Below are 22,525 nucleotides of genomic sequence, written 5' to 3' on the forward strand. Positions count from 1 at the left end.
TCAGATCGCAAACTTCGACCTTTCGCTGGGATGTTATGCGATAGAAGGCGAGCGAGTCGGTGTTGAGGTGAAAGTAGGAGAAGAGAGGCCTCACAATGCTCTCCACCTGTTTGCCAGCGTCCGTTTGCCTCCAATTGGAAAAAGGGTTCTCCATTGTCATCTCAGTTTCCCTAGGGGAAAACTTATATAAAACCGAGGAAAGGGAAAAAGGAATATTTGAAGGAAAAAGAATATATGTTAAACACTGAAATCTCAAAGATAATGTTTTAGCATGAATTTGATTAATACAGGCGTATATCACATTTGGATTTACATATCAGAGTGAAGCTCGCTATCTCTCGAGTTGCTGCCCAGCGAAGGAACGGTGATGGCCATGAAGGAATAAGCAGGCAACGTTATTCCCATTTGATTTTTCCCAGACATTGTCACAGTCTTGGTAACCACCTGGAAAAATCAAGGAAAAATCAAGACACAGGAAAGTTTACTAAGAACTTTCTTTCTTTTTTTCTGTATAGCTGACCTTCGTGGGATTGCTGAAAGAATTTTCATCCATGACGTTGTTTGACGTGAGAATCACAGCAGTGGAGTTTGCGGAATTCCAGAATGATCCATCAATGTTGAGCTTAAGCCCCACTGCTTTGTTTCCAAAGTTCACGGCCTTAACAGAAAAGAATCCATCCATTATACAAAAGAAAACAAGAAACTTTTCTTTTGCTCACCTTTACGATGATGGATGGATCGTTTGTGTCTGAAGAACGAATTGCCGAAGTTACCACGCTATTAACATTGGTACTGCCCGTAATGTTGGAGGGTAAGAGTGTAGCTCCACTTGAGAGCTTGAAGAACTTTTGGACCCAGTAGCTTGGCGTTCCATACGATTGCCACGAGTCGTAGACTATAGAATCTGGATTCCATCTATAATCAAGTGCCAAAGCCAGTGCATAGTCCTTGATTAAAATCATTGGAGTTCTTGAAAAATTTCTATCATACCTGCGATCGTTGTTATTTACAAAGAGGGGAGCGTAGCTTGTCATATGCACAACATCACTATGGTACAAAAAGTTACGCTCGAAATTTATTTCTAATGGAAGTTACCTGTTTCGCTCAATGCCAATCAAGAATGCTGCTTCTGCGAGTGCAGCCAAGAGACTCCCGCGGCCAGCATCGTTGCCAGTGACCGCGTACTCACTCACAAACGCCTAAAAAATCGAAGAAAACAGTAAGAAATGGGAAGAACGTCACTAAAGCTATACCTTTGGTCCATCGTTTCTAGATATCTTATCGAACTGGTGATTCATATTGAAGAGATTGCTAGCGGACGTATAAATCTGAGAAAAGCACGCATTAAAACATGTATGTGTACTAAGTCAGCTTTTTTCTGTACGTGGAAATCGTAGAGGTCGGCTGGATGGTCGAGTTGTCTGTATGATCCATCGCAGTTTGTGACAATGCTAATATCGGGGTAGTATTTCTTGATGGCATAGTAGAATTGGAGATAATTGTCTGCTCATTCGATAGACCAATCAAAGAAGAACAAAAATAAAGAACTCGAAAGAGTCATTACCTCTATAGTACTGCTTTCCACAGTCCTCGTTTCCTATCGCGACATACTTGAGATTAAAAGGCTCTGGATGACCCATCTGAGCACGCAATGCTCCATATTTGCTAGAGCTGGAGCCAAGAGCAAATTCCAGTCCATCCAGAGCTTCCTGGATGCAAGAACCATCAGAATCTCCTCAAAAGCTTAAAGCTTATAATACATCTCACGACGTAGTACCTGGACGAAAGGTCCAATAAGTGAAGTAGCAACTTCATCCGTGTGACTAACGCCTGATAGAGAATCAAAGTTATGCTTGGAAGTTTGTCAAGAGTTCTTTGTTTGCGTACCATTGTTGAACACCCATATTGGCAATGCGTCCAAGTCTTCTGCAAGCTAGAATGATAGAAACTTGTCCTGTTAGAGTCCGCTGGAAGCAAGACAAACTTCCACGCTAGAAAACTTACTTGGAGGAACTCAAAGTAGCCGATTCCATCGTCGGACCAGTACCCCCACACGTCGCCGAGATGGCCGGGCCTTTCTTCCCATGGACCAACCGAGGCTCGCCATCTCCAAGCATTTTGGAGTCTCTCACCTTCAACATAGCATCCTCCTGCCAAAGTTGATATCACAGACACACACAAAAATCTCGAGAATTTCAGCTGGCCAAAATATTTGAGCTGCAAACCTGGGAATCGAATGAAGCGAGGCTTGAGTTCTTCGAGCATGAGAGCCAAATCTTTTCTAAATCCGTGTCCCTGGAGCCAGAAGGAAAGAAAAGCACGAGGAATAAGAGCTTCGTTTTGATTTTGGTTTTTATAAGACTAACTTACCTTGTAAGTTTCCACAGGCATCGCGGAGACTTGATCAATCCAAAAGACTGTTTTTTCTTTGCTTGTGACTGTCAGCTGGGCATAATGATCTGTGGCTTGTGCTTTCAAGACGATCTCCTGCTTTGTCCACCCCTTCGTGCCATCGCTGAAAACTCTACAAAGTTAGACAAAGAAAAACAAATAGTTCCATCAAACCAAAAGAAAACTCACACGTTGATCGTGTCACTTTGAGCCAGTGTCACAGAACTGTCGGAAGATACAAAGGAGACAACGACACTGCTGGATGTGGCTGCTTTCAACCAGAAAATAATTTTGTACTCGTCTCCAGCACGAACGTCCTATAGGATGATCCAATACAAACTCATAAAAAAACCAAAGAATTCGGAGAACTGAGAAGATGAAAGCGAGCTCACCATTCCCCAGTAGCCAGGATTGGCTACACCAACAGGAGCCTGGCAGCTATCGCACAAAACCTCCACTCGCAAGGCGATGGGATTTCTCGCGAACGGAGAAGCACGCTCGGTGGCGAGCAAAACATCCGAGGAGCTTCCAACCGGGGTCCATGGCGCAATGTTGGAGGGTGTGTTTTGTCCACCAGCTTCGAAGCCTTGATCCCCAAAATCTCACAAAGTCACCAGTGGTCGAAAAAATAGAAAAAAAAGAAAAAAGAAGAGAGAGGTGTATTCTAACCTCGATTGCTCACGAGCTCAGACCAAAGTCCACCGTTTCCAGCGTGATTGATCTCCTGGGCGAAGATGAAAACGTATCGATAGCTATTAGCGATGGCCCCAAAACGAAGAAACGAATAGACTTTACCTCGAAAAAAATGCCAAAGAGAGTGCTTGGTATGGGCGTGCCATCGCCTTCATCCGAGAGGACATGCATGGTGATGGATCTGCCATGGGCGCAATAGATGGACAGAAAAATCACAAGCGGCAGCAAGAGGAGGAGCTCCATGGATTTTTCTTCCTATCTTGTGCCTATCTATCTTACCCAAACGCTACTGTGCTTATATAACATGGACATTGTCGTAGCTTGGACGACGCCCTTCTCTTCGGGGCTCCTCAAATCACAATCGGGCAATTGAGTAAAAGTCATCCAGAATGACTCCTTTTCTTGTCAGCTAGTCCTTCCAATCGAATGGGATAGACATTGAAATAAAAAGTTTAAGAATTTAAGGGCTTTATAAGAAAATAATGGAGGTTTTAGTTTCAGTTTATTATTATATATAACAAAAATTTAATAAGTATCTATATTATAAGTAATACAGTTTAGAAGTTAACTAAGTAACCAAATTTGTGGAATATTTAAATTCAAAGAACCTTAACTCTAAAGTTTTAATGAATTAAAAAAAGTGCATTCTTATTCATGTGCCTTTCTCACTATCTTTATTTGCTTATAATCGTTTTGTTTATAGTCCACCATATTTAATAACATGCAGATTAATAAATATTACGTGCAATATAATTGATAAACAATCACTTTCAAAATAACTTTCAACTCAAGTTTAAGAATACACTTTAGTAGTAAAACATATTTAAAACAGAAAAAGTATATTATAACTCTAAGGTTTAGGGTTTACTTGTCTACTTCTCTCCTTGGTCAATTCATTCAACCTCTTCCTCTCACTTTCAATCTCTTCACACCCAACTCCAAGCTTCTCCTCTTTGATCTTGATGATACTCTGTAGCAAGATGATTGCTTCATCCAATCTGCAACACACCAATTCACCAAGATCAGGGAGAGCTCTTGCAAACCAAACCAAAAGAAACGAAATCCCACCTCCCAAGAGCATCGTAGGTGGCCGCCAAGTTCATGCTCACATCGATGGTGTCCGGGTGATCGATCCCACACGCCTGCTCCAGCAAGCTCCTCGCCTCCTGGAAGCACTCCCCGGCATCCACAATCTCGTACAGCTCCACGCACGCCAGCCCCATTTGATTGAGCAGCAATCCCAAGAACACCATCTTCTTCTCGGGCAAACAAGCCTGATCCGGCGACGCCGCCTTGATCTTCATCACCGCGCTCTTGAAAGTCACAAGCGCCTCGCCGAATTTTCCAAGAACGTAGTAGAGAATCCCCATCTGCGCCTCGATCGCGGCCACGGCGCTCTGCTGCCCGAGATTATACTGCGCCGCCGGCTCGATCGCGTCGAGCACGCTGCCCAGCAGCTGGATCGCGCGCTCCGGCTCGTCCAGCGCGCCATACAGCGCCGCGATCTCTGTCAATCCGCTGATAATCTCGTCCAGCGCCTGCTGCTGCCGCGGGATTCTACTCCCCTGGATCAAACCCTCGTTCTTGGTGAAGAGCTTGAGCGCCGTGTCGCAATACGTGCGGCATTCGCGATTCTTGCCTGTTCTGAGGTAGAGATCGGCGAGACTCACATAGATTGACGCCACCGACGCGTGATCTTCCCCTCTCGCGGATTTGAAGACCGTGAGCGCCTTCTGGTAGGCAAACACCGCATCGTCGAAGCGCCCTAGGGCAACGTAGGTGTCGCCAATGCTCGCCTCCACGGCCGCCACCTCGAGATCGTGGCCGTTGGATTGGATGAGTGACATGCTGGCAAGGACGAGGTACTCGAGCGCCACGTCATGCTGGCCCTTCCCGCCACAGATGAGCGCCATGAGCCGTCGATCCGCGGCCTCCTCGACCGATCCCGGCCGTCCGATGTGGGCGTGGATCTGGAGCAGCTCCAGGCACATTGCCTCGGCCTCGTCGAATTCCAAGTTCTAGAGGAAGAAGAACGAACGAACGATTAGGGCTAGAGGAGGGCGACGATCGGGGAGGCGAATTCGCGGAGAATTCGCGAGAATTGGAGCTTACTTGCAAGTGGGCCTCGGCGAGATAGCGGCAAGTCTGCGCGACGCCGGGATCTCGATCGCCCACGGCCTTCTTCTGGAGATCCAGTGCGGTGTGATACGCCTGGAGTGATTCGGGGTGCCGGCCCATCAATCCATAGGTGTCGCCCAGGTGCATGTAGCCGCTGAAGATCGCGAGCGCGTGCTCGGTGCCCCGGCCAGCGTCAGGAGCCCTAATCGAGCGCTCCAGCGCGGCGATGGCGTCGCCGAATTGGCGGAGCCGGCAGTGGACAGCGGCCAGCGCGTGGAGGCTCATGGCCAGCTCGATCGAATTGCCGCCCGATTGCTCGTCCTCCTCGAAGAATTTCACCGCCTGGAGCGCGTAGTCCAGCGCCCTCTGCGGAGCGGTGGCGCCGCTGATGGATTTGGAGAGGCTCTTGAGCGCCGCCGCGGAAATTGGGGCGAAGGATCGCGCGGGGGATTGGCCCTTGGGGTTGGAGCTCCTCCGGATCGTCTCCTTGCTCCCGCGCGGCGGCTTGTTGGGGCTGCCAGGCACGATCCGCGGCAATTCCGGTGGATTGCTCCTCCTGCCGCTGGTGATCCTGGCATTGGCGCCGCGATTCGTGTTCTCCTTGTCCTTGAAATCTGCGCTCTTACTCTCCATTCTCTCGAAATTCACTGCCCAGCACTGCTAGATCTCCCGTGGATTGGTACACCCATTGGAAGAGCACAGATCAGCTCTAGAAAAGGATTTTTTTCTCTTCCCTCTCCCTTGCAAGTCAATCCACCAATTACTTTGAAGAAAGTTTCCAATTATTTTCACATCAATCAACACCAATGTGGTTGGGATCTCTTCTTTCCATCTCACGATGCAACTTTTGCAACTTTTGATTATCGCTTGAATCTTCCATGAATTACTATCAAAATCGCATTTTTAAAGGCTAGAAGTGGAACCCAGCCAAAGATCACACTCTTACTCTTTTCCTTTCGTTCTAGCGACAAGGATATATTTTTCTTTTGGCCATGTTGGTACAATGTCACACTCTGGCCAATAGAGAAAGGCATGAAGCAAGAAAATTCAATGTTCCATTTGCTACAAGACATTGTTTGCCAGCCAACTTCTTTCACAAACATTAAAGCACTTCCATTCCCAGCTTATTTAGTTCTTAAAAACCACACCACCATCTCCATCCAGCCCAGCATCAAATCAGAGAATGCTTCCTCTAGTATCAAAGCACCTTAGTTTAGTTTCCTCTTCTCGCAGGAGAGGACTTATGCTTACGCCGGGCCTGGCAGAGATCAAACTTAAAACCACTCTCCAAATCTTAGTACCTAGAAGGAGGCACTCCAGCCAAATCGTTGTAGCCGAAAGCCGCCGCTCCATAGGGAGCGTGACCAAAGTGCGGCTTCACTGACTGGAAGTAGTCATTGCAGTGTTGTTGCTTGCCACTGGCTTGTGAGGATATCTTCTCGGCTCCTCCAAGCGCAATCTGACTGCACAACAATCCAGAGTTTAGATTCTCTGTGCGGTGAGTTTAAATAAAAAAGACGAGCAGACCTCCTAAACGAATCCTTGAGATCGGTTGGATTCAACAGAGGCGACACATATGCTGGAGGTGGAGCCCGGTACACGTCTGTGAGTCCGCTTGTCAGGGATAAAAGGAGAGAACGGCGAGAAGCGACAAGCTTACCAGATGGATTCACGAACGGCTTGTAGCGCGCCTGCCTTATGAGGCTGCTTCGGGCCTGCACGAGATTCATAGTTAGTAAAGTCGAAAGGGAAAACGAGAAAGACGAACATACCGCTGTCACTTCACCCTTGACAGGCTGAGATGTAACTGCGAAGAAGACGATCGGAATGAGTCAAGAAAAAGTGGATTCAGAAACAGTACCTTTTGCAAGAGCTACTTTGTTTTCACGAAGTTCCTGGAACGGAATCGAGGGTGGTATACACGCACCCACCTACACAAAGGTTTTATTGCTTCGGTACAAAACATGGATAAAGAACAAACCTGGAAAAACGGATGTTGCAGGGCCTGCGATGGCGTCGGCCTTTTCAAAGGATCCCAAGCGAACATTGCCTGCCAAGGTGGCACTTTTAAGACCAAGCACACCTCGAAAGGATTTTTCTACCTTCATCAGATCAATCGCCTCAGCACTCGCGGAAGGTACAAGAGCCGAAAGATTAGCTGGCACGAACTGGAAAAAGAATCCTTCTTAGAATGTCATGATCATAAAGCAGAGTATCAGCAGACCTGCGGGAAGCGGAAATTCATGCATTTTGCAAGTTTCATTCCATCTGGCCAAGTAGCTTGAGATGGATTGCCCAAAACACTACAGATCTTATATATTTCATCCGCTTCACTGCACAGATGGTAAAAAAATGGTAAGCGATAGCGTCCAATAGACTGCGAAATTACCTAGCGCCAGGAAAGATAGGCCTGAGATTGAAAAGCTCAGCCATGATAGCACCCATTGCCCACATGTCGACCGCAGAGTTGTACAGAGACGACTGCAGTAACACCTCCGGGGCACGGTACCTGAGGTAATGCATAAGATTACGCAACGAACAACAAAAGAAGCTACCATCGAGTAGAGACGTAATTCGTGTATGGTGGCCGAGACCGCACTTCACGTGCAAGACCAAAATCGGCAATTTTGATAACATCGACCGTAACAAGTAAATTTTCTACAAAAGAAAGAAACAAGGTAAGAGCGAGTAGAGATAAACAAAAGACAAACCTGGCTTCAGATCTCGGTGAAAGTATCCCTCGCGATGCATATAAGCCAGACCCTGCAACACCTGAAAGCACCAATTCCGTATCTTTGCTTCTGGAAAAAGCTTCTGCCTGTCCTTCATCATTTGGTAAAGATTGCACTCCTGCAAGTAAACGTGAGTCGCCGAAAATGGGAAGCAGAAATATAATACCATATACTCAAAAACGAAGAATAGCTCGTTATTTTCCCGGATAACCTCCTTCAGCTTGACTATATTCGGATGGTTCAACTTCCGCAGCGACTGTAAGAAGAGAAAAGATAAGGCCAGCAAGAAAAATTTCAAGGACACAAACCTTCACCTCCCTCAGGTTCATGCACTCGTCCCAAGAAAGGTATTTTCTTTTCATTTTTTTTATAGCAACCTGAATAAACGAAACCCAAGTTTAGTACAGAGAAGAAACGGAATGGAAGACGGATTCCACTTACAGTCTCATTAGTAACTTTATTCACAGCCTTCCAAACAGTTCCATAAGTACCGTCCCCCAATTGCTTGATTACTTTGTACCTAGAAAGAACAACAAAATCGCTGTTTGCTCCAGTGAAACAAAGAAGGAGGACATACCTTTGCATGATTGAGGTCTTGTGCATTCAACTGTTACGATTAGGCCTTTCCTGAGCTGCTGAAACCCCCCTCTACATAAATACGGTAGCTGAAAATATCTGAAGTACGTTCTAACGATGTCTTCCATCTGCGAGCCGGGTACCGAGATCCTCCATCCCGGAGGACTAAACCGCAAAAACTAGAGCCTAGGACGCATCGAGCAGCTTCGTCCATTTCAGAACCGGCAGAACCATGACGATTTGTCATCGCAGCAGGACAACTGCTGCCAAAAGCACGACTCATCCATGACGCTGCATCAACAGCCCTCCTAGTCCCGTCCAAACTATGCCCCCTTTCGCCAGCCTAACAATTGGAGGCGGTGCAAACCGCCCAACACCATAGATGATTGGCATTCCTTCTATGCTCATGGGCTCAGGCACCACAATTCTGCAAGTAAAATTCACCGTCAGCCAGCTGATTCGAGCAAGCTTGCCGCGAGAAAATCGGCGCCAAGAGCGAGGAGGAGTTCTAGAGGGCGAGAATTTTGGGCGCTACTGCTGCTCTACTTACCCCAGGAATTGTGAAACGAGCCGATACAGCCCGGCGCCTGGAGGCGCCTGGAGAGATTGATGCCTGCCGCCGCCTTGCTGCACTGTTGCCCCACCCCCCGACGCCGCCAAACCCTAGCCCTTGCTCCTGGCCAGCCCTAATAAGGACAGTGAATTTTTTTCTTGGTGGTGCCGCCGTTGGATTGGGCCGTCAAAAGCAACGATGTGGAAATCGAAAACTATTTTGCGCGTAAAACTATTCCCTTTTAAATATCAAAGAATGTTTTTGCGGGCTTCTATACACATACGAGCACTGCTGGTCTAGTGGTAGAATAGTTCCCTGCCACGGAACAGACCCGGGTTCGATTCCCGGGCAGTGCATTTTTCCACCACATGAATAATCTTTTTGTTGGCTTCAATACATTATTTTGTTCTTGGAAGGTTTATCTCTTTGATTGCTAATGGTTTCATTCCAAGACTGTAAAAATCGATCAATCGGAGAAATGGATCCCAGAAACACGACAATTAATTAGATGGTTCTTTAAACTAAAGTCGTGAGTGAGTGGGAAGCAAAAGAGTGGAAAATAAAAGGAGCTAGAAGAGGAAGCCCTAGTTTTGTGGGTCATGGCGGAGGCAACGGGGCCGATCGCGCTGGCACGTTACGCATCATCGATCTCGTAGTCGAGCGAGGTGCTGTGAGCGAGCGATCGATCGTCTCTTCCATGATCTAGCGCCAGCCAGTCCCTGCGCATTGGGAATTCCATCAGACGGATCGATCGATCGATCGGTCTACTTCCAAGGGATTTCAGGGTTCTAGCTGCGATCGGAGCTGCGGGTGATATTTCGGAAGGAATTCTTCGCGCGGTGGATTAGCAGCATGAACGATCTTCTAGCGGTAGAAACCCCCATCGGCTGGAAAGCTCTCTTGGTTTTGAAAGTTTGTCTTGGTCTTCTTTCTTCCAGGGTTCTTCGCCGCAAGCTAGGATCAGCGGCGACTCAAATGGAGACCTGGAAGCCGGGGTCGCTAACACAGGGATGGAGGATTTCCTTCAGGAGGTTCGTGTCTATGCCTTCTGGAAAAGAGAATTTTTTATTCATCGGGGATTTTCTCATCAGGTTGGACATATCACTACCTCAATGGGACAGATTAGAAAAAACCTTCACAAGCTACAGGTAGTGATCTCTTTTTTTTTTCCTTGTTCTTGAGACGCCTTGTGACCGGAATCATTTCAGGAAGCACACGAGGAATCTAAGACTGTCACCAAGGCGGCAGCAATGAAAGGTTCGTCAGTGAGGGGTGTTGGAAAAATTCTTTTCTAACATCAATGCCCTTGTCTTTCACCACTACGCAGCTTTAAAGAAGCGGATGGAAGCGGACGTTGATGAGGTTAGCAAAGCCGCGCGAAAGATCAAAGTGAAGCTGGAGGCGTTGGATAAATCTGTGAGTTTTCTCGTTGATTTGGTGGATCAGTCTCGTTGGTTTTATACTTTTCGCAGAATATATCTAATCGTAAGAAACCGGGATGTGGCGAAGGATCGAGTATTGACAGGCAAAGGATGTCGATGACTGCGTATGTCGATCTATAGTTTTCGTGCTTGGTTCAATGATTATCAATTCTTAACAGAACTCTCAAGAAGAAGCTAAAGGACCTCATGGGAGAGTTCCAAGTAAGCCAGCTATCTTCGTAAAGAAAGAAAAGGCTAATAATGTAAAACTGGGTTTTGTCTCAGGACTTACGACAGAAATTCCAGGACGAGTACAGAGAAGTTGTCGAAAGAAGAATCTTTACTGGTGAGTGAAGAGGACATTGTTTCTTTCGCTTATAGAACTAAAACTTGTTCTTCCAGTCACTGGTAAAAGGCCAGAAGAGAATATGATAGAGCAGCTGATTGAAACTGGTGACAGTGAATCAATATTCCAAAAAGCTATCCAAGAACAAGGGCGTGGGCAGGTGATTTTAGCTCTGGAACAAGCTCGTTCGTAACGCTGGATTGCTTGCTACAGATTTTAGATACCGTAGCCGAAATCCAGGAAAGACACGACGCAGTCAAGGACATGGAAAAGAAACTGCTGGAGCTCCATCAGGTTTACAAGAGAAACAAAAAACTTTCGTGCCAAGAATCTCACTGTGCGTTTCCTTTGCTGCAGATATTCTTGGATATGGCTGTCCTCGTTGAGGCGCAGGGAGAGATGCTGGACAACATAGAAACACAAGTAAGAATCACCCTCAAAACTTTTAAAAACTGATCGATCGATCTTGCGCAGGTTTCCAAGGCGGTGGATCACGTCCAGGCGGGCACGAGCGCTCTCAAGAGGACCAAGCAGTTGCAACGCAGCAAGAGGAAATGGATGTGCATTGCCATCATCATACTTCTAATAGTGATCGCTGTCATTGTTGTAGGTATCGTAAAGCCCTGGCAAAGCAAGTCTATCGGGAGATAGATGTCTTACGCTAGCAAGCACGCATCGTGTTGTTTGATCGATTTTTACAGTAACAGGGTGACCATATTTACACGATTTACTTGTGCTGAAAATCTTTGTAAAAGGATGAGTAGTTGTTTTTTGTTTGTGAGTTTATTGCGAAGTACAGGAACCTCAATGAGGAACGTTTCTTTCGCAAATTCAATCTAGAAAGTGTTTAGCCGATTCTCGGCAGTATGATACCAGGTACATGGCTGTGTTTTCTTCTGGACTTATTCAAATAAAAGGTCCTTGAGTTTAGCAAGCTTCACTGACTTCAAGATCAGATAAACTCCTTTTTCTTCTGGTATAAGATGATAGCACCTACAAAACAGTAGAGACTCACCTCACTGAATAATAAGGATTCATACTTTCCAAATCCTGCGAGAAAAGGAAAAAGATGCCCTGCTGTAGACATCTTCGTAAATTAGCAGTGGTATTGTCACACACAAAAAAAAAACAATAAGAATGAGATCAAGACAAAAAAAAAAAAATATTAAAGTTATAGTGAACTTAATAATTTCACAACTCTCTACACATTATATAGATAAATTTTTTTAAAGATATTTCTTTTTTTTTAAAATTAAATATTTAATACATGCCATAATATGTTAGAACATAAAATAAGATGTTTGCAAAAAAAAGTATTCTTGTCACTTCCTTAAATTTGTACTCTGTGCTTTATGGCTAGTAAATATTAGGTTTGTCAAAATTTAAAAATTATTAAATTTGAAATAACATTCTATATAAAGCCATATAATTGTTTGAAAGGAAAAAAAAACCATTAATGTAAGCTTTTTGTATATAAAAGAGAGATTTGATTTTTTTCTAGAATACATTCTTGAAGAGTTTTGTTATAGCATATTGTCTAAAATTTATAGATTTTCATTTACTCTATCTCAATTCAAGGATAAAGTCAATTTTGTATTGCAACTTCCCCTCTCAAGATTCACACATCCCAGATTTTATCTTAAAAAATCCTAGATTTTATCCTATTTTTAATAATATAATATAAAAAGGATATTATTGTAATGCATAAAATACAACAAATGTACCTCCTCAGGCTAGTAGTAGGTTGTACTCCTCGTAGTAAGTCTCGCAAACTAGCCTTATTTAGTTGAATCTTTTGACAATCTAAATTGAGTAACCTGTTTATAATAAAATCCTTAAGGATGGTCTTTTGAATATACTTTGGAGTTGCAAATGAACTTTTCACAGCCTCTTTTTGCACAACATCTTTAAAATAGTTGAAAGAATTTTTTTGTATCCCTTTCTGCATTGGATATATGTGTGTGCCAACATGCACTGCAAATCTTCTAGCCACTTCATTCCGTGGAAGAAAGTAGTACATCTTGGCCTCGTAGATAGCACAACATATAAAAACATTTTTCCAAAATTGACACTTGAATCTAATAGCAACAGTGTCACATATAAGAGGATTTTTTGTAGACCCTTTGAAAAATATAGAATTTCTATAGCAATTTTGATTACATGCTTCCTTCACACAATCTAAATATCTATCACAATAAACTATAGATAATATGCCTTTGAAATGTTAGAAGTGTGATCTTGATCTTGCACTAATTGTAGACATCCTGCTTGATTTCCATCCCCTTTTGTTTGGAACTTATACTATTGACAAGAGGTAAGAAAATGTTGTTATAAAGGATGCAAGCTCAACTATAGGCCTATACAAAAACAAGTTTATGTCAATTGAGAGCCATAAAAACTAAAAAGCATTGTTAATGGCTTTGAGTATTTATGAAGATAGAGTTAGTGAATTTGGCTTTAGCACTAATAAGACTTCTCCACTTAAAGTATAAGAAGAGGAAAATATGATGATTGACTCTTGTTTCACATTTATTTTTGCTGGAGTGCATCTTGGCATTTTGACTGGAGATCCAAAAACTCAAATCTCCTTCAATTTAGAATTCTATAAATCCTATTGTTGTTTGCCCTCACCCACACTAGAAAAAAGAAACTCTGAGTATACAACTATATTGGTGTTTTTGTGAATTATAGCCTCTAAAGAAATAAAGCCACAACGAAGATTAAAATGTTGACATAAAAACTTTTAAAAATAATACTCTAAGTGAATGAAAGAGGTGGGTGATCTTGAAAATGTAGAAGAAACTTCTTTATCCTTCTCAATAAGTTTTAAAGTTCTCTCTCTCTTTGTGTTGTTTGTAAAAATCCATAATGAAACATAATTGAAATTTAAGGAGAGCAATAAGAAAATACCAACAATGTACAAAATAAATTTAAATTCTATAGAAAATTTAACATGTGCATGTGTGATAATATTAATATTACTATCATCTATTATGATGTCTAATGTATGTACACACATAGATCCAAGGAAGGATTTTCAACACGTGAAGTTTAATAGTCAATAATGATATCAATAATGACATTTTGTGATAGCGTATCAATCCAAGAGATCTAATTTGATTGTTAGCACGTGTAATGTGTCAAGTTGTCAAATCGTAAATGCTAGATGATGATAAATCTTGTCAAATCTTATTCTCTAATGACAAATTCAATTCTTAGTATGACTTGAGTTTTATCCATAATTATGAACACTGTTCAATAACATTTAAAGCATGTGCCTATTATTTAGGATTTAATACAATAGAAAATAAATTTCTAAATATCTCCACCACCACCACCTACACCCTTAATCTTTATAGGCCCACCACCAATACAAATCCTTGAAGTTAGGCAATCTAACAAAGTTCATAATAAGGAATCTAACAAACAATCTGGAGCTAAAAAAGTTGTAAACCTTCTTAACAATATGGTGGATAAGCACTTCCAAAAAATTATTATGCAAATAAGGGAAAAAATTATTTATCAAACACTTGAGGCACTCAAGTGACTAATCTCTAGTAATTTGATCAAAAAAATCCCCCTTTGCCATTTGTAGCAAATGAACTTTATGCACACAACAACTAAGTATGTCAACCTAAACATATATAACCTATTCAAACAGAATGGCTTAACAATGAATATTGGTATATTTTTAATTTCTTTTTGCAAGTCAGGGACAATAGAAATTGTTACCATTACATTTTAGATCATGAACCAAAAAATCAATATGTGAGTTTTAAAATTTCACTTCCAACTCCACTTTAATTTGTTTTGTCATATTTGAACATAAGCTTACAGACTTGAGTGAGGATAACATCCAACAACATTAACTAGAGACTATAGTTAAAATTTATGTTCACAAATGTAAGTTTTTTATTGCATGCTTCATTTTTGTTAATTATACAAATGTTACTTTTGCAATGAACAAAACTTTAGATGACATGATTTACAATATTGTAAAATTAAGGCTTCTATACAAGCAACAGATCAAGACTTTACAATTCTTCAATATTTTCTTAATGAATAGAAAAAAAGGATTGCTAAAAGTATTTGAGAACATGATAAAAAGAATTATCTATATCACAAAAACTATAGGCGAATGTGAAAAGTTCTTAGCACCGCACATTGGTGATAATGTAAATGGTGTATTCATGTCCTTTGACATTTACATAAACATATCATTGGAAGGGATCGAAGAGGGGTGGTTATTAAAGAAATCCACGAGCATGACAATTTATGATTACCCACATAGTCAACCTTATTTCATGCGATATATGGCTTACAAGTATAACATAATTTCTAAAATCTTTCCTAAATATATAGAATCAGGCTCCAATTCAACTATCAGACATCCAAGATTTGGATCAAGTTCCACCACCAAATAACGATGATTGAATGGTTCCCAAAATATTACATTGACCTTAAGGTAAGCAAAAAGTAACTCTACAAAAAAAAGTTGGTAACACATATTTTTTATAACAATGACTATTAGTTGTAATTTCATTTCAACTTGACGAGACGCTCATAACAAGGAGTTAAGAGGAACTCTTATTAACGACATGCCATATGATGGTAGTATATTATTCTTTGATTTTTTAATTCATTTAGCTTTTCTATAGGTTTGTCTTGTTTTTCTAATAACACATTGAGGCACTATAGGTGTCTTCATTGACTCTTGTAGTAGATTGCTGATATCTCTCACGAAAAACAATATGAACATAGACATATAGTGCTAATTTAACCATTAGTGTTGAAAGATATAAAGGCCTTTACTCCCAATTGTGGACTTTATTCTCTTCAACTTTCCAAACAATCTTTCAAATATTGATAGGAAAGTCAAGGACTAGAACTTTCTCATACTTAACCATATGCGTGATGCATTCCTTTTGTTATAAGCACTTATATTTGAAGTTGGCCATGTCATCTTCATTTTACCGAATGACCTCAATTGTATGTATGAGCTTATAATGTGTGCAACAAAAGTTTGTTTCAAGTCGTTCTCTTCAATATATCATAAACCTTGATAGCATCGATACTAGGGGCATCTAAGGCAAGCCTAAAAAAGTATTTTTTATCTCATTTCTAAATTTTTTAGGTTATGATGTGGACTTATCATGCCTTCTGGAGAAACACATATGACAGGTTTCATGATAGCAACTATATGGTGCATTTTGCTTTTTTAGGATAGTTCCACAAACATCATATCCAACTTTGTGGACAAATAGATTCACAACATATTTTTTAGGTATTGATTTCGAACTCCATTGGTGATACAAGTCGTGGTGAAGCTCTATTGCCCACCATATAGTGTTGTGATTGATTACATAGTAGGTAGCAATTATATAGTGAAGGTAGTACGTGACTTTAGTAGGTTGATGTTTGCTATTGAAGAACATCATTTTCTTCAAACATTAATTCAAAGGATTTCATGAGCTACCTTCAACCTCAAGGAAGTAAATTATATTTAATAAGATTCCAATACATGTTTAGTTTTATTTTATAGATCACAGTTATCTAGAGTTTTTAGAATTGGAGGCTTCATAAGTCTTTTGAAGTATGCAGAAGCTATAACTCAACAAATGCAAGGTAGATCTTCCCCACAATACTAATATAGGAGGCATAGAAATCAATATGTTGATGATGAGACAAAAGAAAAATTCCATATTTCACATTAGGTGATACAGTGATATAGTGTTTTCCAAAGGGATATTGTTCCTTATCATGAAGAAATAGTGGGTATGTATCCGTAACTCATTTTGAAATTTATTGTACTATACAATTTATTGTATTGTAATTTTTCTTGGTAATTTATATACTAAGTTTTAGTCTTGAGAATGAGGTTTATATATTATGACAGAAAATACTCAGTTTCTTGAAATATCAATCTCAGAAATGGGGCTTCATAATCATAGTTTACTTGTAAACATAAGAGCTTCTAGAATTCTAGATTATTGTGTATACATATGCTTTATCATTCTAATGAAATCTTACTTTGCTACGCATATATTTTTTTTCTACACATACCAATTTTCTAGAGAAATAGATTGCAGGGAAATATAGACCATATTATAATGGTAAGGAATGCTGGCATATTGCCATTTTCTCTTATGTATTGCATTTTAGTCTTGGAAATGTAGATAAAGTTGATTCTTTGATGTGATATCACTTTTGAGTCTTTAAAAAAAAATTGATTTCTTTTATTATTATTCACAAATGACTCCCAAAAACTCTTATTGGGGATTCACCAAAAAAATATACCTTGGTCTTCTCATATGAGAGGATTGCAATATAGGTAGGTAACATAGTTTTTGATATGAATTAATATATAAATTATAAATGTCATAGAAAGTTTTATAAAGTAGATTTATTGGTGTTTTCTACCTATTTCTTCATTTCTCTTACTTTAGAATGTTATTTCAAAAGTAATAAAAGCATTTTTATTAATAGTAACAGTAATTTCAACATTCCCAGATGAATAATAAGGATTATAAGTGTAATATAAAAATTGTGGTAGTGAAACAAAATTAACACTCTCACATTCTTTTGCACTATAACTTTTACTCATAGATTTTTTTATTTTTCTTGCTTTCCATCTTCTCAAGAAAAATTTAGATGGAAAAACTTAGAAAAATCTTTTAAATGAGAGAATAGTCTGTAATTATATGACAGTTGTAAAAGTAGTTAAAATATAAAGAAATCAAATCAAAATATGACAACTATAACAATAATTATAGTAAAATAATATAGCTTTAGAAAAGATAGGTTTTCATGAACTTCATTTTTTTTAAGCAACTCAATCTATTAGAAACCTTAAACTCATGTATTCACATTTTCCAATACTTTAAAGTTCATTAAAACCTTTATTTCTGCAATTTAGATTTCCTTTATAAAATTTCTAATTAATTATATTGACTTAAGTTAATTTCCTAAAAGTGATATGACATAAGGGCTCACCCTTCCACAGCAGCCACAGTAGCGTCGTGGATAGTGTGGGTAACCACTTTTGGCCATATAAAGTGATTACATTGAAAGTTAAATTCTGATTAAACAGGTCGGAATGGCCGCCGGAATCTCTTTTTCGTGATCCGTACAGTCAATTTCCGCATATTTGGCAGCAAGCAGCGGGGGATTGGAGGAAGTGACAGAGGGAGGATTTCAATCCCAGCAAGGCCACGAATTGGAGCTGCTACGAGCAGAAGCTTGAGCTGAAGCCCGCAAGAAAATCACCGACCAGGCAGAGGAGACAGAAACCCTGCACATTTCCCTGCACGAATCCGGATCCCCTTTGATCCAAACATTGCTGCCTGGGAAATCCAAGACTCACCGAATCCAGAAGATCGATTGAGCTCCAGCAACAGCCGCAGTACCAGCTCCAAGGCCGCGATATCGAGGCGTGAGGCGGGCCTTCCTGTACCGGAATAGGTTCGGCGAGCCAGAATATTCACTACCGGCAGCTTAATATAATCATAATTCATTAGCTTAATACTTTCCCTAGCCAGGATAAATATTTCCTGAGGAGGAAGAAGAAGAAAACTCGGCTCCAATTCATCCGTTTTTTGTTTTTTGTGCTTGACGACCGTGATGCAGCCCAGAGGGATGTACCCTCTTGCAGTAGGTGTACCGATCCACCTAGAGCCGCACTGGATCAAAAGGAAAAAAAAAATCCAATCAGAAAGCAGAGGGTTGTGTAACTTGTGTTGGTGATCTGTCCGTTTCTGTCCTCTTTTGTTTTTTTTTTTCCGTTCGAGCACCGAAACATGAAGTCAAAAGCCTGTGACCAGCACACTCGTTCGCTCGATTGAAAGCTTTTGTGGTCAATAAGGGAAGCTGCTGTTCTTGTCTGTTCCTGGATCTTTGAATGTCACATCCGAGTTTGGTTTGCAAGAATGGCCCCGCAGAATGACCGATTAGGAAATTGGGTCATGGAATCGATGGATCGAGGTTTTGGTTGATGTCAGCCACAGACGTTTTCTTTATGGGATTCGAACCCCGCTGAAATGCATGAACGGGCTGAGAAGTGGCGGAATCGGACGGTCGGAGCGGAATGCGGGCTTCGATTCTCCTGAGTCAAGGTTCTTGAAGGGATTTTTTTTACAAGCAACTGTAAAGCCGGCATTATTGCACAGTTCTACGCGCCATACTGTTGAAATGAAGGAGCGGCAGGACTTCGGGGCTTCAAGTCTGCACACAGGCACAGCGAGCGCCTTGGATCATGAAGATGAAGATGCGAGTTCGAGGTATTTTGGTATACTGTTGTTTGGCGATCATACCATTTCTAGCAGCATTCCCTATAAACAGCAGCCAGCCTCTAGTGTTTTTCAACAATCCTGGCTCCAGCTTCCTGGAGAAGCAAGATATATATGTTGCTACCTTTTACAGGACTGGCTTCTTTGACTCGCCACTCTCTCAGTACAATCTGGGTTTTGCGAATTCTACACCCGGTCGGTACACGCTTGCTTTGGCAATGCATGCGGATTTAGGGAGTCCTCCGAATGTGAATGAGTATTCAGGGCCTTCGTATACGAGTAGATTGATCTGGGAAGCCAACCGAGATGATCTAGTTGGGTTCAATGCCAGTCTCACCCTTGAAGCTGATGGGGATCTTGTGCTCCGAGACACAGATGGAAGATTTGTGTGGTCAACTGATACAGCCAACAAAGCCAACCCATGCTGAAATTCTGCCAACAGGTAATTTTGTAGTCAGATCCAACAACACCATCTTGTGGCAAAGTTTTGATCATCCAAGTGACACTCTCATGGTGACACAGATTTTCAAACCAGGAATGAAGCTGCAAAGTCGAATGAGCCTGAGTAATTCATCTTTGGGAGTTTACTCGCTGGTCATGGAACCTGGTGGACTAGTCCTGTATAACAACTTTTTGGGCTCTCAAGAACCGTACTGGGTCAGGAGCTAACAGGATACACTCAGTGGTGCACTTCGTACCTGTGATTGTCTTGCTGCAGTTCTCCATGGAAACGGACCTGGACTATTTCTCGATCTGGGGCTGACCAACGTTTCTGCGGCTGCCAACGTGAAGTCCCAAACTTACAGCTTAAATACAACACGCACTTTGCGATTGAAGAACTCCAACACTGTGAATCAATCCTTTATGCGACTTGAACCTGATGGAAATCTGCGGGCTTACACGCTAGGGTCCATGTATCGGTGGGAGGATCCGCCTTACCAGCTGTTCGATGACTCCTGCTCGCTACCTCAGAAGTGCCAGCCTTTTGGGATTTGTTCCAACGGGGATTGTGTAGGATATTTAAAACCAGACAGCACAAAAGCAGCTTGGAGTAACACATGCACTGCTCCTCGGGTTGACTCTTGTACAGACGTTCAGTCTCTCGATTTTCTTTCGGTCTCAGTTGCAGAGTATTTTTCCAGCAGGTACTTGAATTCTTCAGTCACAAGTTTCGAGGATTGCAAGAGCAGGTGCTTGCAGAACTGCTCCTGTTCAGCTTTCTTCTATTGGAACAAGTCTAGCTCGTGCTTCATGACCAATAATGTCAACACTCTCCAGACAGTTTCCAATCAAAGTCATGTTGCATACATCAAGGCAATAGTAGTTGAACAAGGCAGTTCTGGTCTCTCAGCTGGTGCTATTGCTGGAACAGTGGTTGGCAGCTTGTTCCTGATGCTGGTATGCGGTGATATTCTTCATCAAGAAGAGGAGACAGATTCAGGCTGTTGAATATGACAGTGACACCTTTCTTGAATCCATAAAGAACTTGCAGCAAGTCCTAGGTACCGGTGGTTTTGGTGGTGTGTACGAAGGTGTCCTGCCCGATGGTAGGAAAGTTGCTGTGAAGCAACTGGAAAGTACAGGACAGGGGAAGAAGGAATTCTATGCGGAAGTTTCCATCCTAGGGACAATTCATCACTGGAATCTGGTGAAACTGCTTGGTTTTTGCTCAGAGGGCCTAAACAAGCTTCTGGTTTATGAGCACATGGAGAATAGTTCTTTGGACAAGTGGATCTATCAAGATTGTGTCGAATAGAAGGTGCTGAACTGGGAATAGAGAATGGAAATTATGCTGAGGATGGCTAGGGGTTTGGACACCGGATGAACACAATTGTGTTCAGGACAATCTCTACATTTCGTAAATATGTCAAATGAGTAAATTTGGACATTTTTCATAAATAGCATTTAGAACCAAAATGAGACTAACACAAAGGGCATGATAGTGAGGGTGTTTGAAAGACATGGTAAACTATCATCCAACGATATTGAGGGACTAATTTCAATACGTAAGGGTTTTTGTCACTAGCTAGTGCAAGATATAACGAAACGGGAACTCCTTACCGGGTTAAATATACTTATCTAATAACATGTAGGAATTCCGTCCTTATGCTCATCCGGTCTAAGTACGCTCAAAATTCTCAATTAACTTCACTAGCACAAAAGGGATTAATAAAGGGTCTAGCAATATCGACCTTCTATTGTCCTGGTAGTAAAGAAAGAGTGTCCGTAAGGACTGGCCGACAAGTAACTTTTGATACGAAGTGCTGAAGTTAGTCTACCTATACTAGCCTAAGTTCAAAGATCAATAAATGGACAATATCAAAATCATAGACAATGATATCTCAGAGACTTAATTATCAATGAATAAATCTTAGTGTGAGACACAAAATCCCTAAGCCCCAAAGTGGAGCCAAAAGAGTGCCATGTGATAGTGGCCAAAGCGAAAGCCAAACAAGTGTACCACGTTTGGACTAAAAGCTCCGACTTGAAAGGTCGAGAGCGGTGGAACTCCCAACAAAGTGCTCGAGGAACGAGCACAAAGCGAGCAATAAGCAAGGCTCCAAAAAGGGACCCAAAAGGACCAACACATGACACATGGAAGTGTTCGAGATGGACTCGAGTTGGAGTCTGAGATAGACCCGAGCTGGAGTCCAAGATGGACCCGAGTTGGAGTCCGAGATGGACCCGAGCTGGAGTCCGAGATGGACCCGAGCTGGAATCCGAGATGGACCCGAGTTGGAGTCCGAGATGGACCCGAGATGGAGTCCGAGATGGAGTCCAAGATGGACCCGAGATGGAGTCCAAGATGGAATCCAAGATGGAGTTCGAGATGGACCCGAGATGGAGTCCGAGATGGACCCGAGATGGAGTCCGAGATGGAATCCGAGATGGAGTCCGAGAAGGACCTGAGATGGAGTCTGAGGTCGAGACCGAGACTGGGACTGAGACCGAGATTTGGACCGAGATCGAGACCGAGGCCAAGCCCCAGTCTGAGTCCGAGTCTGAGTTCAAGTTTGAGAGGGTGAAAGCCCAAAGTGTTCGTCTCCCAGACCTTGGGGAGTTTGGTGAGCTCCAAAAGTATAGTAAAGGGGAGGACTGCAGTGGAGCCAGTTTGGCCAAGAAAGGCCAGTTTGGCCCAAGAAGGTTGTACCTAGTGTTGGGTGATGAGTTGCCCACTAGGAATTCCAAGACTACAATGAACATGGATTGACAAGTGGGGTAGTTTGGTGAAGTGTTCAAGAGCCAACTCTAGTTCCCTCGGGAGATCGACTGGCCGATGCTCCCAGTCTAAGTGTGGGTGGCACTACCTACTTGGATACCTGAAGTGGCTCAATGGAACCTCGCTCTAAGCTCATGGCTAGAGCACCCAAAGGCGGAAGGTGAGGAGAGTACCTATGAGGCCCGCGTAG

General features: G+C 42.0%; 5 protein-coding genes and 1 non-coding gene across 6 annotated transcripts; 3 read left to right on the forward strand and 3 right to left on the reverse strand.

Annotated features, from left to right (window-relative positions):
* Positions 1-250: 250 nt before the first annotated feature.
* LOC9648830 (alpha-L-arabinofuranosidase 1) lies at positions 251-3,448 on the reverse strand. Its single transcript, XM_002976354.2, has 17 exons — positions 3,187-3,448; positions 3,061-3,115; positions 2,784-2,977; positions 2,581-2,708; positions 2,371-2,515; positions 2,226-2,295; positions 2,005-2,150; positions 1,888-1,933; positions 1,778-1,830; positions 1,565-1,709; positions 1,385-1,503; positions 1,254-1,328; positions 1,096-1,199; positions 991-1,047; positions 720-915; positions 521-658; positions 251-444 (listed from the first exon to the last, which is right to left on the reverse strand). Exons 1-17 carry the CDS (start codon positions 3,325-3,327, stop codon positions 310-312), a joined length of 1,947 nt encoding a protein of 648 aa, XP_002976400.1. The 5' UTR covers positions 3,328-3,448; the 3' UTR covers positions 251-309.
* A 436-nt stretch (positions 3,449-3,884) lies between these two features.
* Positions 3,885-6,164, reverse strand: LOC9648831 (protein KINESIN LIGHT CHAIN-RELATED 1). Its single transcript, XM_002976355.2, has 3 exons — positions 5,197-6,164; positions 4,153-5,102; positions 3,885-4,082 (listed from the first exon to the last, which is right to left on the reverse strand). Exons 1-3 carry the CDS (start codon positions 5,833-5,835, stop codon positions 3,935-3,937), a joined length of 1,737 nt encoding a protein of 578 aa, XP_002976401.2. The 5' UTR covers positions 5,836-6,164; the 3' UTR covers positions 3,885-3,934.
* A 113-nt stretch (positions 6,165-6,277) lies between these two features.
* LOC9648832 (cyclin-dependent kinase F-4) lies at positions 6,278-9,204 on the reverse strand. The gene is made up of 16 exons (XM_024681175.1): positions 9,061-9,204; positions 8,512-8,937; positions 8,376-8,454; positions 8,243-8,311; positions 8,101-8,190; positions 7,914-8,052; positions 7,758-7,860; positions 7,592-7,711; positions 7,427-7,535; positions 7,305-7,370; positions 7,184-7,252; positions 7,064-7,133; positions 6,975-7,009; positions 6,863-6,917; positions 6,730-6,805; positions 6,278-6,665 (listed from the first exon to the last, which is right to left on the reverse strand). Exons 2-16 carry the CDS (start codon positions 8,535-8,537, stop codon positions 6,497-6,499), a joined length of 1,275 nt encoding a protein of 424 aa, XP_024536943.1. The 5' UTR covers positions 8,538-8,937; positions 9,061-9,204; the 3' UTR covers positions 6,278-6,496.
* Positions 9,205-9,348: 144 nt separating this feature from the next.
* On the forward strand, positions 9,349-9,419 carry TRNAG-GCC. The gene has a single exon. It is a non-coding gene; the product is annotated as a tRNA-Gly (tRNA).
* A 208-nt stretch (positions 9,420-9,627) lies between these two features.
* Positions 9,628-11,556, forward strand: LOC9648833 (syntaxin-132). Its single transcript, XM_024681374.1, has 12 exons — positions 9,628-9,933; positions 10,002-10,094; positions 10,155-10,211; positions 10,272-10,320; positions 10,391-10,479; positions 10,536-10,609; positions 10,664-10,706; positions 10,770-10,830; positions 10,887-10,990; positions 11,044-11,124; positions 11,188-11,253; positions 11,305-11,556. Exons 1-12 carry the CDS (start codon positions 9,916-9,918, stop codon positions 11,479-11,481), a joined length of 912 nt encoding a protein of 303 aa, XP_024537142.1. The 5' UTR covers positions 9,628-9,915; the 3' UTR covers positions 11,482-11,556.
* A 7,314-nt stretch (positions 11,557-18,870) lies between these two features.
* On the forward strand, positions 18,871-20,871 carry LOC9646564 (EP1-like glycoprotein 3). Its single transcript, XM_002976215.2, has 5 exons — positions 18,871-19,106; positions 19,249-19,501; positions 19,638-19,722; positions 19,834-20,513; positions 20,608-20,871. The coding sequence occupies exons 1-5, from the start codon at positions 18,871-18,873 to the stop codon at positions 20,869-20,871; spliced, it is 1,518 nt and encodes a 505-aa protein (XP_002976261.2).
* The last annotated feature ends 1,654 nt before the right edge of the window (positions 20,872-22,525 follow it).

The sequence above is a fragment of the Selaginella moellendorffii genome, unplaced genomic scaffold, assembly GCF_000143415.4.
Source record: "Selaginella moellendorffii unplaced genomic scaffold, v1.0 SELMOscaffold_30, whole genome shotgun sequence".
Taxonomy (NCBI): domain Eukaryota; kingdom Viridiplantae; phylum Streptophyta; class Lycopodiopsida; order Selaginellales; family Selaginellaceae; genus Selaginella; species Selaginella moellendorffii.

Bases quoted from the DNA above. Each gene is read 5' to 3' on its own strand.
- LOC9648830 (XM_002976354.2), bottom strand. From the start codon at position 3,327: ATGGAGCTCCTCCTCTTGCTGCCGCTTGTGATTTTTCTGTCCATCTAT. The intron at 2,151-2,225 runs GTTTGCAGCTCA...CAACTTTGGCAG, and splicing joins TCGCTTCATTCGATTCCCAG to GAGGATGCTATGTTGAAGGT. The intron at 1,048-1,095 runs GTAACTTCCATT...TTTGTACCATAG, and splicing joins ATTGGCATTGAGCGAAACAG to TGATGTTGTGCATATGACAA.
- LOC9648831 (XM_002976355.2), bottom strand. From the start codon at position 5,835: ATGGAGAGTAAGAGCGCAGATTTCAAGGACAAGGAGAACACGAATCGC. The intron at 5,103-5,196 runs GTAAGCTCCAAT...TTCTTCCTCTAG, and splicing joins TCGCCGAGGCCCACTTGCAA to AACTTGGAATTCGACGAGGC. The intron at 4,083-4,152 runs GTGGGATTTCGT...GGTGTGTTGCAG, and splicing joins ACCTACGATGCTCTTGGGAG to ATTGGATGAAGCAATCATCT.
- LOC9648832 (XM_024681175.1), bottom strand. From the start codon at position 8,537: ATGCACAAGACCTCAATCATGCAAAG. The intron at 8,053-8,100 runs GTATTATATTTC...GTTTACTTGCAG, and splicing joins TCTTCGTTTTTGAGTATATG to GAGTGCAATCTTTACCAAAT. The intron at 6,806-6,862 runs GTAAGCTTGTCG...GCGGACTCACAG, and splicing joins GCCGTTCGTGAATCCATCTG to ACGTGTACCGGGCTCCACCT.
- LOC9648833 (XM_024681374.1), top strand. The intron at 10,212-10,271 runs GTAGTGATCTCT...GAATCATTTCAG, and splicing joins AAAACCTTCACAAGCTACAG to GAAGCACACGAGGAATCTAA. The intron at 11,125-11,187 runs GTTTACAAGAGA...CCTTTGCTGCAG, and splicing joins AACTGCTGGAGCTCCATCAG to ATATTCTTGGATATGGCTGT.
- LOC9646564 (XM_002976215.2), top strand. From the start codon at position 18,871: ATGAACGGGCTGAGAAGTGGCGGAATCGGACGGTCGGAGCGGAATGCG. The intron at 19,502-19,637 runs GTGTGGTCAACT...ATGGTGACACAG, and splicing joins GAGACACAGATGGAAGATTT to ATTTTCAAACCAGGAATGAA. The intron at 20,514-20,607 runs GTATGCGGTGAT...AAGAACTTGCAG, and splicing joins GCAGCTTGTTCCTGATGCTG to CAAGTCCTAGGTACCGGTGG.